This window comes from Syngnathus leptorhynchus, chromosome 2 (genome assembly GCF_054491065.1).
Source record: "Syngnathus leptorhynchus isolate UIUO chromosome 2, UIUO_Slep, whole genome shotgun sequence".
NCBI classification, from domain to species: Eukaryota; Metazoa; Chordata; class Actinopteri; order Syngnathiformes; family Syngnathidae; genus Syngnathus; species Syngnathus leptorhynchus.
The window spans coordinates 18,125,540-18,142,546 of NC_141196.1; the positions used below are offsets into that span (position 1 = coordinate 18,125,540).

Sequence of the window (17,007 nt, forward strand, 5' to 3'; positions counted from 1 at the left end):
CAATCGAGCAATGGACATAACTTTATGGAAAAAGACGGGATCTCACCTGGTAGCACGGTAAGGTAGGCGCTCCTAAAGCTGTATCCCATGGTGTTAGCGCCCAGGCAGATATACATGCCGGCATCCTCCTTCTTGGCGCGAGTGATCAGAAGCTTGTTGAGGTACGAGCCGTCAGGCCGTGACCAAACGTCCCCAGTGGGCAAGACCACATAGCGGTGGTCCCCCACCTGAATGACAGCACACAAGCAGGATGGAATACATTTAGCCCTTCAAAACCATACGTGGTCATCTCAAGAGTTTTTTTTTTTTTCTTTGATAACTGCACAACATTTGTGAAGCAATGCACTGCAAAATGGACATATAAGACTATAGTGATGTCACTTTGAGTGACACAAGTAAGACATGTCCAGTTCTGACCTCAAGATAAAGTCAAGGGGTAAAAACGTGGCTGATGACCACAATAAGCTATTGTTCAGATATTCAATCAATCCATCACTTAATGTATCCCTGGAGAGTAATTTAAAGGCAATTTCAGATCATTGTATCATTCACTTCATTGTAATATTTAGTAATAACACAAGGGAACACAATTTTGTTAGTAATTATTATTTGCGGTAGGAATCCAAGACTGTTCCTAGTTTTTCTTTATGACGTCGAGTTTTTAAACTGTAGGATCGCCATTTTTTAAATAAATCTTTATGTACATGACTAAAACAGGAAAATAAAGGAGTTACAAGCAAAAAACAAAACCCGAAACAAAATACACGCATAAAACAAAACTGAACTTAGAGCTTCACTATAATTACTATCAATTACTATCTAATCTACTTAAGCGTGCTTTAATATGCTTCCTAAATGTCGTCCATACAAAAGCTCGACTTGGATTGCTGTGACGTCACCCCTCCACCGCAAAGGATCTGGGGCACACGCCATACCTCGAGCGTGGAGTTGAACTTGCTCTCGTCACCGGCCTCCACCCGCTTGAGCCACTGGATGACGGGCTTGACGTCGCTGCGCACTTTGCATTGGAAGGATGTGCTGCTGCCGTAGTCCACTGTGGTGTTGACTGGGTGAGTGCCCGTCAGGATAGGCTTGGAGTTGGTGCGTTCTGTCCAAACACACATGCAACAATTACTGCTTCAACTGCTTTCATATAAAACATTTGGAGACAGATGTACAGATGTATTCTCTCATAGTAGTTTTTATTTCATGATGAATACACTACTTAACATTTTCTACTGCTACATACAATCCGCTGACTTTACTAGCTGCTATTCCCACTTAGTATTGCTGCTAATTCATTGGCAACTGCCCATAGACAGTATATAGATGACCAATACGTCGATTGCAATGACATTCTATGGCAAGAATTTACAAAGAAATGATGTCCAGTCCAGGCTACTAGTGTTTTGATTGATTTTTGTGACTATATGACTCACGTATGACTTCCACTTTGTAGGTAGCGTTGATGTGTCCGGCTGGGTTGGACACGTGACACGTGTACTTGCCGCTGTGTTCCGGCGTCAGGCTCTTTAAAGTCAGAGTCCATTTCTTTTGCCTGTCCTCCTCCGCACCTCCATTTTCGTCATCGCCCTGTGCTAGTGGGCGTCCATCCTTTAGCCACACAATTTCGGGCCGAGGGTTGCCGCTGGCTGTGCATTTGAGGCGCACTGAGCTGCCCACCGGCCGGGCGATAACGCGCTTCCTCATCTTGGCTGGCTGTGTGAAGCGAGGACGTACTATGGGGCAAACATAGGCAAGGGTGAGCCAAGTAGTCAATGAAATAATCACATAAAATCTAAATCAATAGTGTTTCTTAGGGTGATGATGGCGAGGTCTTTCAAATGTGAAGTCCAATAACATGATAATGTTTATTCGTCATTCAGCGAGAATCCTTCATGTGTTCTTTCTTTCACGTTTACTGAACAAAACGTCAAACGTATCGAACCAAACTGAACACCAAAAAAGAAATAAACACCAGCACAAACGCAAAACACATGAAATTCATACGTGAAGTGGTGCTCGCAGCTGAGAAAGAATTCCTTTGCTTTTGTAGCTCCATATGAAAACTATTTGTTATTGCAGCGCCGTGTAAACAAGCAGGAGGGAAGAGTTATGTGACACATTGTTATAAATGGTTCTCCGCTGGGCGGGATCGCACAACAAACATTCTCGAAAAGGCTTTCAAGTCTGGCCTCTTTTGTCCCTGTCGCTACCGGACGGCCCGAAACGATCTTAACCAGACGGGAGGAGGAGGCGGAGGAGCTGGACGTTTGGACATAAATCCAAGAAGAAAAACATGCAAAAGGAGCTCCGAGCGATTCAAATGCAAAAAAAAAAAGAGCAATGGACTGACGTTGCAGAACACGAATTAAATCAAATGGGAGGTGAGCAGGGAACAGATGAAAAGGAGGTTCACGGCGAGGTCAGAAATAAAACATGTTTTCTAGTGATTACATCATCGTAAGAATGCATATGGCATATCGATAGGATTTGTCATGGCCTGTGACTTATATGACTCGATAAGGATTGCTGTAAATATATTTTTAGCTATCTCACTGTTGAACTTTAATCTTGGTCGATCTTATTCATGTCACAAGCAATCAGCACCAAAAACAAATTAGCCAAGCAAGTGATCTATACTTGCCCCGTCTGTCAGGTTTGGAGATGATTGGAGAAAAGCAGCCGGAAAATAAAGAGACTTTGGAGTATTTGATCTTGGTGTGATTATAATTATTGACCTCACCTTTTAAAATTTGTTGTGTGAAAATTTCACATACTCTCAAACATACATGGTCAATATTATGTACGTATTTGGCTGCTAATTTATCAAGTGGAGCAAACAAACATACAAAAAGTTTGGGACACAGTTCTTAATCAAACGATTGATGTAAAGAAATTTGAAGATAAAATGATTAAAAACAGATATATACAGAAAGCAAAGTTATGTTCAAGATATTTGAGTAATATCTTCTTTTATTGGCATTACCCAGCTTCCCGGCCAGCTCCGGAAGGTGTTCTGAGTTGACTGGCCCGGCTCGGGAATCATCTATAATGACAGGGGGGAAAAAAATCATAAGAATGAATACACAATTGTTGGTTAAATAAATGCATTTTCATGACACTCAATAAAGATCTTGTTTCATCGATTGCAACCTGAATAGAAAATTAATATGAATGCTATTTTTGAATCAAACAAAAATCAAATTAGGTGGAAAGGCACTTGAAGTTGGATGAAGTTGGATGAAAATTATTAATTGCATATTTATTATCACACAATTTTTATGAAATATTCTGAAAAAAATCCACAGTATTTTAGAAATATATCATAAAAAGTACCCTACATCAACGAAGGAACAAATAATTTAACAAAATAGCCTGTAGTTGATTTATCACTAGTTTCAGAAGGCATGGTTAATGTAAAATATTAATTGATTTTTTTTCTAACAAAAATTATTTTTTGAAATAGCTATTAACTTTTGTAAATATTAATACAAACAATCTTTAAAAAATTAAGCTTAAATTAATTGGAAAAATATATTGCAGAAGGAAGCATCTTAGCAGAAAGATATTTACATAATTACTATATAAACCAATAATATTTTCAGTACTTGTAGAATGATTAATGATTTTAAACATTTGAAAACGTATTTCCAATAAATAAATAAATACAGGAAAGAAGATACAATAGAGGCATCATTGATTACAAAAGAAAGCATGATTAAAAGAAAACAAAACACTGATACATATGTGATAAGAAAACAATTTTATTTTTTCCAAAATAACAAGAATAACACTTTAAATTGCTACAAAAATAAACACTTAATTACAAATATGTCATTTCTATATTAATAAAAAAACAAATAATAAATCCACAGGAAAGGAAAGAAGGTTGCAGTTGAGGACTCATCAGCAACTAGAAACACACACACACACAGAATGTGTCCAGCAGCTGTTTGCTTGCCTGGAAACATGAAGACCGACTGTCCAGTGTGTGTATGTGTGTGTGTGTGTGTGTGTGTGTGTGTGTGTGTGTGTGTGTGTGTGTGTGTGTGTGTGTGTTCAAGGGGCCCGTATTTTCCTAAAGGGTCATGTCCTTCTAGGATTTAATATAGACACTGGATAGTATGTGACACAACCTCTGCATGTGTGTGCGTGCGTACGTACGTGCGTGTGTGTGAATGTGTGCGTGTGTGGACATGCATACATGTGTGCATGTGTGTGTGCGGCGGTCACTGCGTAGGAGCCAAAGGCTGACACCATGACGTGAATTAGTGGCCCTTGCGCAGAACCATTAGACTGCAGGAAGTGCTTTTTTTTTTCATTACTTATCATCCATACATTTCCATTCTCTCTCTCTCTCTCTCTCTCTTTCTCTCTCTCTCTCTCTCTCTCTCTCTCTCTCTCTCTCTCTCTCTCTCTCTCTCTCTCTCTCGCTCTCTCTCTCTCTCATATCTAGTATACACTATACACATTTTGTATTTTTCTTTTGAAGTGTCATTATTAACTAAATTAATCTCATGGATGGATGGATGGATGGATGGATGGATGGATGGATGGATGGATGGATGGATGGATGGATGGATGGATGGATGGATGGATGGATGGATGGATGGATGGATGGATGGAGAGAGAGAGAGAGAGAGAGATAGAGAGATAGATAGATAGATAGATAGATAGATAGATAGATAGATAGATAGATAGATAGATAGATAGATAGATAGATAGATAGATAGATAGATAGATAGATAGATAGATAGATAGATAGATAGATAGATAGATAGATAGAAAAATAATAATAAGAATAGAAAACTAAATAAAAAAATCAGTCTGAACCAGAAGAAAAGTACACAAATGTTATCTGTTAGCTGCAATAAATAATAATGAGAAAGAAATTTAGCAAGTTTGAGAAAGCTTTCACACCTATGTGCTCAGACTCTGATGGAAAACAAGTTGGGCATGTAGGAGTAGAGAAAAGTGCAATGTCATCAAAAAGACGACTTTATGGTGCTGAGTAGTCAGACATGGGCAGCTTTTCCTCTTGCACAAAAGCTCTTACAACGCAAAATTTCCGTGCTAGCAAGTGGGTGTGTATGTGTGTCTGTGAGTGTGCGTGTGTGTTCTCAGGTGAGCCCACCTAAACATGGTCCTATAAATCCTCATCTAATCAATCTCCACGCCTTTTTCTTATTATGTGTGTGAGCATATCTCCTGCAGACTAAACAATATGCGCTGGAAGAAATACACAGTGTGTGTTCATGTGTGTGCATGTGCAATTTGTGTGTGTGTGTTGGACTCAATGCACTAAATACATCCACCTGTGTGTGTGTGTGTGTGTGTGTGCATATACTATGACATCATCGACACAGCATCAAGTGCCAGCAAGACTGTGTGAGGCATAAGATCTCAAATTTCCACCGTGCTGCCTCCAAATTCTCAATGGTTTCCCCTCTTGATGGCAAGTTCAACACACTCCCACACATACCCTGGAAAGTTAGGGAAAAATATAGTGCCAGACACCAGTTTCTCCAATCAACACAAAATTGAGTGTGACAAGACTCATGAAAAAGTCTCAAGGACCTATGCCCAGAATTGAACAGGAGGACCACCATATTGGTTCAACAAAAGTAAATATTGAGCAGGTTTGCTACAAAACACTCATTTTAGGGTCTATTTGACCATTCCCACAAATTTGAACAATTTGTCCTCGACTTGTAATTGAGTGGACAGGACACAGATAAAAGTTTCAAGGAGCCATGCCTGGAATTCAATTTAGTTTGAAGAAGGCATGATGATCAAATACCACTTCTACAAGGGAATATGTTCAAATCTGCCCCAATGGAAAATGATTACCCAGATGTAAGCTGACTCCAAATTCAAAAGCAAGGCGTCAAAGTAAGATAATTTTAAGAAATAAAAAAGTAAAACTACACTGTAAATCCCAATGTGCTTTCCTGCGGCTGACCCCGGTCTACCCGTAACAAGGCATGAAAAGAAAAATATTCCCACTCAGGGAAGTATAAAATATCCTAGTCTGTTCGTGAGTTCTCGTGTTTCGGTGGTTTCTCCTGAAAAAAAAAAAAGTCTGAAGAAAGAAGGACTTGCATTGTTTCCATGCAACAAACTTTTTTAATCTCACGTCCGTATGAGATTGCGCAAATACACGTGTGATTAACGTGCAGTGCTTTTATGGCAGACTCTGTTTTCCATCACTTATTCACCCGTCTCGTTTGACTCGGTCCAGCCAACTTTGGCTCGTTTACACTGTGGCCAAGACGTAGCGATAATATTTGCAAGCGCGTGTGTGCAGGAGTTGTGTGTAACCACCATAGTGTAATGTGGCTGTAATCACATTTGTGGAATGCGTCAAAGAATAGAGGGAAAACAAAAGGCACATAGGTGAGCTGTAATTGTGGTCGTCGAGTCTACTTCCAAACCTCAACCAAGTCTGGTTGGATATAATTCCAAATCAAAAGAAGTCAAATTCCTTGCACCCACTTTTGAAAAATGATCATCAAACTTTGATGCCATTCTCCGCAGAAATGAGTTGAAAAGTTGGGGCTCCATTTGAGTCTCTTTGGTAAATTTCTGCATCAAAGTTCCCCAAAGTACAAAATGGCTCCTTTCAAGCCAATATGGCCGACCGACTTTGTGCTCACACTTGCGCATGGGTCCTTGAAACCTTTTAGGACATGATAGACATGCCCATCCCAATTTCTTGTAAACTGGCAAAACTAAAGTCGGTGGATAATTTTTCAAATTCTTGTGGATGACCAAATAGATGGCTGACTTCCTGTTCAGTTTCAGACACCAGTGCTAGAATTTTTTTTTTTTTTGGGGACAACCTGTTATGATAGATTTACATGTCAATCGGTGAAAGTTGGTGTGCTTTTGTGGCTTGCCTGAATGGTTACATTGACCTTGGATGGCTGCTTCAAAATGAAATGGCTAACTTCCTGTTTAATTTCGGTCAAGGGTCCTTGAGCGTCCTGTTTTGAGAGCAATGTCCACCCAATTACATGTCATTTCGTAATTGGGGATGTTGTGGTGGGTATTCCCAAAATAAATACATTTCCACAAGGATATATGCATTTCCAAAAATTGGCAAGTTTTCTGGCGTGTTGAGGGCCTCCTAAAAAGGTGATTCATTCTTAACAAGAACAATAATAAACAGACATTCCAAGAGAACACAGAACATGGATGCCGACGTCATGCAATTAATTACTTCATGTCCGCTATTCAGGATGGCTCATAGGTGGTGTGTGTGTGTGTGTGTGTGTGTGTGTGTGTGTGTGTGTGTGTGTGTGTGTGTGTGTGTGTGTGTGTGTGTGTGTGTGTGTGCAAGCCCATACACGTCATTACTGGCAAACAATACCAGGACCTTGATTCTCTAAAGATTCTCTAAATCTAAAGTGGACCACATACTGGCCTGGGACTCAATATGATATACAAATATATACATATATGTAGAAAAAATAGAAAAAGCAACTGACCCACAATGCATTGCTTTCTATGTGAACAAAAGGATGGCTATTGTTTACAAATAGCTTTCTTTTTACACGGTTGTCGTCGCGTGAACGCAACCCGTGATCTTGTGTTCTCGCCGGTGCTGAGTTCTAGAAACCCCTGCACACAGACCGCAGTCGGTGTGCATTGCATTCCGTGCGGCGTCCGTGGGTCTTCCGCACAGACCGCAGCGTATCCGTTCCGGACCTGGTGTGAATTAGGCATTAAAAAAAGCCCTCTTTCTACTTAAGTAGCGAGAAGCAGGAGGAGCTTTTCACGCAGTAACGAAAGTCATCAAAGGGGTTTGATAATGGTGGCGGCGTTGCGTAGAATGGTCATCTTCCACACAGAGGTTGGGGTTAGATCTCCAGGCATTGTGACCAAGTGTCCTTGAGCAAGACATTGAACCTCCAGTTGTTCCTGATACTGCATCATCAGTAGGTGAATGAGGAAGCAGTGTGAAGTGCCCAAGGTAGAAAGTACAGCTCGTTTATGTAGCTTGTGTCAAAGCTACATAAACTTTGTCTAACCATGTTAAAACCGCTAAAGAATTCAATGACTTAAAATGAACGGAGCCACTGCCTGATGTATATCTATGGTATATAATATAATATAATATAATATAATATAATATAATAGAATAAAATAATATATAATATAATATAATATAATATAATATAATATAATAGAATAGAATAGAATAGAATAGAATAAAATAATATATAATATAATATAATATAATATAATATAATATAATATAATATAATATAATATAATATAATATAATATAATACAATAGAATAGAATAGAATAAAATAATATATAATATAATATAATATAATATAATATAATATAATATAATATAATATAATACAATAGAATAGAATAGAATAGAATAGAATGCCCAGTATTGTCATTTTACAACTTAAATGTACAGCGAAATTGGAGAGCTTCTCCCTTTTCAGTGCAATAAAAATGAAGAAAAGAAATCCCAAAAAATAAACATTACAAAAATTAAGAAGTATAAAGGCAGTATAAAGAATAAATTGAAAGAATCTTATTAACAGTGGCTAGGTGGCTATTTATATTAACACGGATGAGGTATGTACAGGACAACTAGATCCCAAGAAGAAGTTTCATCCATAGTTTGCTGTGAGGACTATCACTATTTTGCAACACCGTGTGCAATAACCGAACCAGAATCTACTGTTGGCCACAATGCAATGTGAGAAACCCCCAGAAAAAAAAGAGGCTGCAGTAAAATCCACGAAAAATATTTCAAATGAAGAATGCAACAATTTGGTGAAGTTAATGGGCCACAAGGCGTGCAGTTTTTGGACATAAGGGTTACGCCACTAAATATAAAATGTTATTCACTTGAAGTTAAATTGATATTTCGCTCACACTAAAAGACAAAAAGGTGGACTGTTTGTAACACGTATAAAAGTGTTACAAACATCATGAAATAAAATCTGAAATCATGAACTCATATTCACATTTCAACTGGAACCCGAATATCTTCAGTATACTACAAAATCAAAGAAATTGACCTTGTCGTTCCAACAATTTTGGAGGTGACTGTAATAAATCCAAACCAAACAAGATGAGTTCTTTCCATGGCTAAGAGAAGTCGATGCCTTCGTTTGAAGGAAGGCGAACACCGTACTTGATTGATGAATTAGTTGTTCAAATCTTTTAAAAAAGAATTTATGGTCGTGTTTAAAATAGTATTGGGAGGTGTTGTCCGATGAAAATGTATGGAATTTTTGTGGCTGAGAGTCGCAACGGCTTTTTTTTTTTTTTAGATGTTGGTGCCAATTACTGTGCAAGTCACAGGGGGTGAAAGGATACCCTGATTTTATATTTAGACTTTGGCTCCAACCTCAAACAACCCGGTACTATAAAAACTCATATCACACACCAAAAATAGATCCTATTTGCCGGGATCAAAGTAGCGCTGTGCCTTCAAAGAGATGCCTCCCTTTTGCCATCCATCCAACCATTTTCTATACCGGGGGTCGCGGTAAGCACGATTAAAAAAAAAAAAAAAAAAAAAAAAAAAAAAAAAAAAAAACACGGCGTGAGGTGCAATTACCTTTATTCATACATGCTATTGTTGACACACTGGCATCAAAGACTTAACAGCAGCATTGTTGCTAATCAAAACAGCAGCACCACCACCAATGCATGTACTATAAACAGTGTCCCTCGAAGAAATAAAAGCCTCCCACAAATGTCACCCCTGGTGATGCTATTATTGAGAGGATATAAATGCGTTAACTGCTAAATTCATTTGAACTCTATTGCTAACCAAAACAGCAACACTTATGTAGAATGTACAAAGACTCCTAGATTCATTTAAGCGTCCATCAAAGCACTCCCTCAAAAACACAGTATCTCTCAGACAAACATCAGCACTGACTAAGAAATACACACGTGGAATGTCTACAATGTATTAAAGTGTGCCCTTGAAGAAATTAATGCCTCCCCGAACCCCCCCCCGATGTGTTTTGAAGTGATTGCATGCTATTCTATTTCTACATCTGCAAGAATGCCATCTGTCTTATGTAAGGGTGCGTGTGTGCATGTGCGCATGTATGTGTGCCATCTGCTTGCCGCTTGTGTAACTCAAGTGCACATCAAGGCAGCGGCGTGCTCTGATGAATCAAACCACTTTTTACGTCGCCGCCGCCTTTGAAGCACACACACGCCGCCGTACTCTCGGCTCGCCACTTTCAACTCCTAATCAACACTCCATTCCTTAGGCCCACTCTCCTTCAGTGTTGGTTTAAGCCTCATGGCAACCTCCCTAACTAACCAGCAGTACTCACCAAAAATTGATGCCCTGCTTATGCTCTACTTAAGGAAAAATATCGTCACTTGTAGAACACCATTCAGAAATCTCCTCCGTGCCTTCGATGTTGCCGTGGGCCTCTTGGAAGACCCCATGACCACTTTTAGTTGTGTTATACTGAAGGACGAATATGGGTGGATTGCCGTCCGTCACGTTAAGATGCCTCAACAAAAGATTTCCAAATTTGCCTTCACAGTTTGGGTCCTGCCTGTTTTAACACCCGATTCAAATGATCAGCTCATCGGCAAGCTCTGTAGAAGCTGAAGACTCCCGCTGAGCTGCAATCAGAGCAGGAAGCCCTTCAAATGTGGAGGCAGCATTTTGTCACAGAGCCACCAAACATTAATTAGTACAGTGGATCCGTCTGTCCGTCCGTCAGCAGACACACTGCCACGTTTGACATCACCTGGTGCAAAGTGCCAAAGGATTCAGCAGGTCTTGAGTGTTGCGAGGCGGGCACGGCTCCAACACAAACATGCACACTGAAGCACATTTCAAAGCCCCTTGAGTGTCAACATAACGCAAGTGTGTGTTTGCACAACTGTCGGCTTGCGTGTGTAGCGTATGTACTGAGTGCTCGCGTTCTCTCTGGGAATGCGCCACGGCTCTCGTTTTCAGCTTCAAAGACCAATCGGCATACTGCGGCGCAAGGCGTCATGCTGACAACTTTTCTTTGATCAACTTTACAATTACAACAATGTCAAATAAAAAGCCAGGCGCTTATCACCGCAACACCATGAACACGATCACGACTGCTGCTCCTACTCAGTCTTATATGCGCTATACTGTATAAAACAAATACACAAGATTGAGATTGTTGTCATGTGCTTTGGAAAAAAAATTCCTGCGACTCTTTCAGGAAAAGAAAAATGCTCATATTTTGCCAATACTTAAAATGGTATGTTTGTCATACAGCTGCTTCAGAGGTGCTGTTCTATCTGGCCCTATAGTGGTAACCTGGCAAGGGCCAGATTGTGATGATAATTTACAAAATATGATTGTTGTTCCTGTTCCTATTCTTATTATTGACGTTGTTATGACAACGATGTGTCAAACTCATCAAACATCTCAACCTTTTTTCTTTTTTTTTTTAGGCTGTGACTTCGGGGTCGGCAGACCTGGACGGGGATGGCCAAGAGGACCAACCAGAGGAGCACTTGGACCTTGAGGAGCCCCAACCAAATGAAAAGTGAGCCCCGAGTTTGTGCTACCAGATAATTTATTTATTGAAAGTTTAAATTTCAATGAACAGTATCAATCTGGAACTGCACCGCCGTAATCTGTTTGGGATTGTTTCTTTCTGATTGGTCACAGTGGTGCGGCTCTGAAAAAAAAAACAGCTTCTGGATTCTGATTTTGTTTTTGTGAACTCACAAATTTCGCAAGAATTCAGTATGCAGGCAAGGCTACCCTTAAAAAAAAACGGGCCCCTTCCATCATTTAAATTACCCATCTCTAGTTGAGAGTGGGTGTGCCCCCACAGTTTTTGGTGGTGCTGCAACAACTGGCCCGTAAATGTCATTAAAACACAAAAAGATTCCTAGAGGAGAGGCAAAGTAGATGGAAAAAAAAAGAAGAGGAGGAGGAGAATGTGAGCTCTTTGATGGACGTCGACAAAAGTTTGTAAAACTTCAAACGGGGTCTTTTCTCCCATCATTGCATACTCTTCGCCCTCTTCTCCAACTTCATCTTTTTGGCTAATTCTCCTTTCAAACTGTCTCACTGGAGGACCACTGCGGCCTAATAACACAAAACACTCAATCCCTGCACTAACGAGGAGAAAACTCCTCAAGAGGATGGAAGACTCAGTCACGAGACCACCCTATTAAGTGTGTGTGTGTGTGTGTGTGTGTGTGTGTGTGTGTGTGTGTGCGTGCGTGCGTGCGTGCGTGCGTGCGTGCGTGCGTGCGTGCGTGCGTGCGTGCGTGCGTGCGTGCGTGTGTGTGTAAAATAAAGCGGATCACTCTCCACAGCAAGAACCTAAAACGACTTATGGGCCCCGGATTTTATTTCAAAGAAAAAAAAAACCCAGATGGACCATGTAATTTGTGGGTAAGGTTAAACAAAAAAAAGTTTAAACATAAATGTAAAATATGCAAAATGGTTCATTTTAATAATAAAAAGAAATTCACAATTGTATGATTTATTTTTAGTAAATCGTAATCGATTATTTGACCAAATTAATTCAACACGCTAATAACATGAACTGCCCAAATAATTCTTGGCCATTTGATTGAATGAAACCATGGAAGGTATGAGAAACTAGTTCTCTCAAACATCTTCAGGTATAAGTGTTGATTTTGCGGAGAACAATCCTGAATCTGTGGAGAGCACATTTTGTTGATTTCCTCGGGCATTAAAAAAAAAAAAAGACCTAAAAATTGTAAAGCAAATTACTGTAATAATCAAAGGTGAATTATTTTAGAAAATTATCTGCAAAATGAAAATACTGTGAAACATTGTGGTCATAAAACACACTATTTACTTTGTCCTCCTTTTTTGTAACATTCAAACATTTATAATAAATCTAATTATAACACAAATATCAGTTATTTATTTATTTTTAAGTACTAAATGGCTCCAAACGATTTCTTTTGTGCAACCACTTCATGAGATGTTTTTTTTGTTCCAAACTGGTCGTACAGTTAGGGTTGTTTCACTTAGGAGGTTCTGCTGAGCGGTTTTGTGCACGTTTGTGTGTGAATGTGTGTGTCGTGAACAATAGCTTAGCACATCTAATCCTCCAGGCTACATAATAGCCACTAAGCTGTCTATTCACAAGTACATGCTCTGATCAGTCACCCACATTCCTTCCTTTTGCACTTTTTGGTGGTTTTCCCCTCCTTTATCCGTCTCCTATTTTGTTTTCTTGTACAAGAAACAAAAACAAAAATGAATTACCACAACATCTGCAGACATTTCTAACCCAACCATAATTGAGCATAAAAACAAAGTCTCGGCCATAAAGCAGCTGTGGTGCTGCTGAACAGTGTACAAATATGATCGTCAATCTTCGCAGCCATACTTTGACCACACACACACAGACAAAATGCAATTTGGTGTCTTCAATCTGGCTGGTACCCTACAAACGTTTCAACTTTGCATTCCACCTGCAGCCCTTGATTGCTTTTCTTCGCATTCATCTCTTTGTGTGATAAACTTTTGTTGGGGTGGGCTGAATAGTTAGCAGAATGTGCATGACAATGAACGAGCGCACGAAGGACTGGAAGGTATGCAGCTGAGAATGCTCAAGCATCTTTTCTCATTTATTGGTTTCCTAACAAGAGGGGGAGGAGGTGGCGAGTGATGATGCCACACCTCTTTCAAAGTCATAGATTATTTTTGAACAATGTGTTATTGATCACAAATACAATCATCATTCAATAAGATATCGGTGCGTCAATATCTGTATCAGTCAGACGGTTTTACCTCCTGTCATCGCTTAATGCTACAAGAGGGTGGCTCTGAGTTCATCGCCGATGCAGACCCACCTCCACCCTAAACACCTCGGTCATTTTTCCTTAGCAATACCAAACCTTGCGGAATCGCACAGGTTCATTTTAAAGTAGTGCACAAAGAATTTGAACTGTGAAGTGTTACCACAATTGCTACTCGAATCTTTTCTACGGTATTTGCAGTGATGATCATGCCGGTGTTTGAATAGCGACAGTATCTTGATGTTCTAGACATGTTCCAGCTCGAACCATCCATGCATTGAGCTATTCATCTGATGACATCTCCTGCGGAAGCTCTGACAAAAAAAAAAAAAAAAAAAAGTCCATTCTTGACTTCTTTTCTCCCTGCCATGTCTGGCATCTCTTTTAGCGGAGGTGAAACGAGGCAGAACCAGCAGAGGATGTGGGACAGACAGGCGTGAAATGGAGGCCTGACCCCCTCATTCTCCCGTGGAAGCGTGTCGAGTCAAAGCGTCCACGTGTGCATGTGTGAGTGAGTAAGAGGACTACTTTGCCTCCATTCCACTCACAAAAACATCTTTTGAAATGTGACTCAGCCTGCACACTTTGTTTCATAGAAACCAGCATGTTTACATCTCGCCGTCATCACTGAGACTCCAGGATTTCCGCCCGCTGGGACTGCCTCTGGCTCGCTATAGGGGCCCTGTGCCGATTTTGACCCCAGGACTACGACTACACTAGCTTGTAGCCAAAATCTGATATTTTGCCCATCCACATTTAAATTGAATGGCTGGGATGTTTTCTCAACAGTCACAAAGGACATAAAATCTGATGTTTGCAAGACAGATTGAAGCCACGTTCCGCAAATTGATTGATATCTCAGTCTGAATGCTCTAAACACAATGTGGATATTCTGTAAAATCTGTGTAGACAGTCAGCCCCAAAAAATCTAATTTGACGAGGAGTTTCACTTGAATCAGATCTGCCTGCAGTCTAAACCATGTAAACAGTTAAGTGTGTAACCTTGGTTAAAAAAATAAATACAAAAAAAGTCCATCATATCAAGAACCAGTAGAGAACCAGTCAGTAGTCAAGTATAAAACAAATTCACGCAGCAGTAAACACTGAGTCAAAATGAATCAAGAATCAAGTAAAAAAAAAATAGAAATAAAATGAATCAAGGACCATACCATTCCTGTCTTCATAATATGACTCGATACAACCAGAATATTTTGAATATTGTATCACTAACGACCAGTATGTCACGGTTGGAGAATGGAGTAGGGCGACCAAGTGCAGCTCGGACCAGGGTTTATTGGCAAAACTCAAAATTCAGACTCTTCAAAGTGACATGACTTGACAAAACAATAACATGACTGACTACTTCAAGATGACAGGGACCAAAACGGCAGGAAGACGACACGACAACAAAACAACAACCATAAGCAACAAAACGAAAATGATCCGACTGGTAGTGAAGGCCAGACAGGACTTATATACACGACAGGTAACAAGAGGTAGGTGAGAACAATCAAACCAATCATGAGCACACAGGAGGGGAGGGGCGAGCACACAGACAGAAACCAAGACAACCGACGCATAGTAGAACGGCTGGGGACGAGACGTGACAAAAAAAAAATCTTGCCTCTTTAAATCATTTGTGCTCATGTGAGGTAATCCCAATGTCATGTTCACAGTCCACACGAAGACATAAACACACACAAAACAAAATTAAAATGTGTGTATTGGTGAGAGAGTGTGTGTGCGCGCGAGGCCTCCAGCAGTTAAACAAATGTGTTTGCCCGCTGCATTTTTTTGCCATTAGCAAGGCAGCACCGCATGAAACCTGAGCACAAGAATCCTGCAAGACATAGTAAACACACACACACACACACACACACACACACACACACACACACACACACACACACACACACACACACACACACACACACACACAAAAGAGTGGTCCAGATGGTCCACTCGCCTTGTTAGAAAGTGAGTACGTGACAAAGTGATATCGGGTTATTTGAGCTGCTTCCTACACACTACAGTCATAGTTTGTTGAAAAAAAAAAACCCCAACTAAAATCGGTGACGTAAAATGTTACTGTATAAATATGACACACATTCAACTACTGGTAACACAAACACACATATATAACAAGGATTAAAGTCCTTTATAAATTAAATGTATTGTGTGATGTGATGCATTATGGGAACTGAGTGGTGACAGGCTATGTTGTTATGCATTGTTCTACTAAGGTGATAAGGACCTGAAGAGAGAGGGACAGAAGTTCTTGAAACATGGACAAATGGCCAGCTGATTTACTAAAGGACATGGAAAGAGGTGGAAAAGAATGGGATCCCGAGGGATTGAAAACAGGAAGAACCAGTGGATGACTGGCAGGATAGTAGATAAAGATAAAATAAAAATCTGGACAATTGAGGCAATAATGAACTGTAGACAGAGAGAGATAGCAGGACTAATGGCCTGGATGATGGAGAGCAGGGGATAGAGCAGCTAAAGGTATAAAGGGTGAGGAATTAAACCCCTAAAGAATCAGCGTTTTTTTCTCTGGGACGGCCGGTTAATGATAGGATGAAGAAACCAGACTATAGAGCTACAGATGAATGGTGGAGAAGGACTAAAGACCTGGATGATGAAGAGGTGGGACAGCAAGAGAGACATGAAGGGATGTGAGACTGAGGAATTGAAAGATGATTGTTTGGAGGGACAAAGAACTGACGCTGCCACTACAAAGATATGGGCGAAGGAAAGATTGGAGACATGGACAGTAGGAGAGTGATGGAGATATTCTGTAAAGGGAGAAGATACAGATGGCTTGAAAGAGTAAACAACCAGTAGATGTTTGGAGAAACAGTGGAAAGAGGAACAGAGAGACAAAAATGTACATTGTGGAGGTATAGCGCTCTGATCTTCATCTGTAACCTGATCCCACATGTTGGTTTTTGTCCAGTGAACAGCTGCAGTCTCACTTGGGACAATGTCAGATGGAAAAATCATAAAGTGCTACTTGTAGACCAAAGCAACAATTCTATGGGCCACCTGGGCATTATTCACAGAGCTTGTCTTTTTTACATTTAATGTCAGCGATATTCCAAAATGTACTTAACCGCCTGGCTTTGCTTAAAACTGTTGATAAAAATTGAGCAGAAATCATGGCCTCAAGCCTTTTAGCATATGGTGTCACAAGTTTGGAAGTCTTTG

The 17,007-nt window shown here is 40.1% G+C and overlaps 1 protein-coding gene across 1 annotated transcript in view; it reads right to left on the reverse strand.

Moving 5' to 3' along the window:
* The window catches only part of fgfrl1a (fibroblast growth factor receptor like 1a), a 37,724-nt gene that overhangs the window by 2,473 nt on the left and 18,244 nt on the right, over nt 1–17,007 (reverse strand). The window contains exons 4-7 of the mRNA XM_085901337.1: nt 2,990–3,049; nt 1,440–1,739; nt 936–1,108; nt 47–227 (exon numbers count right to left, since the gene is read on the reverse strand). Of these exons, the coding sequence (XP_085757463.1) occupies nt 47–227; nt 936–1,108; nt 1,440–1,739; nt 2,990–3,049 (714 nt within the window). The remainder of the gene's footprint in view (nt 1–46; nt 228–935; nt 1,109–1,439; nt 1,740–2,989; nt 3,050–17,007) is intronic.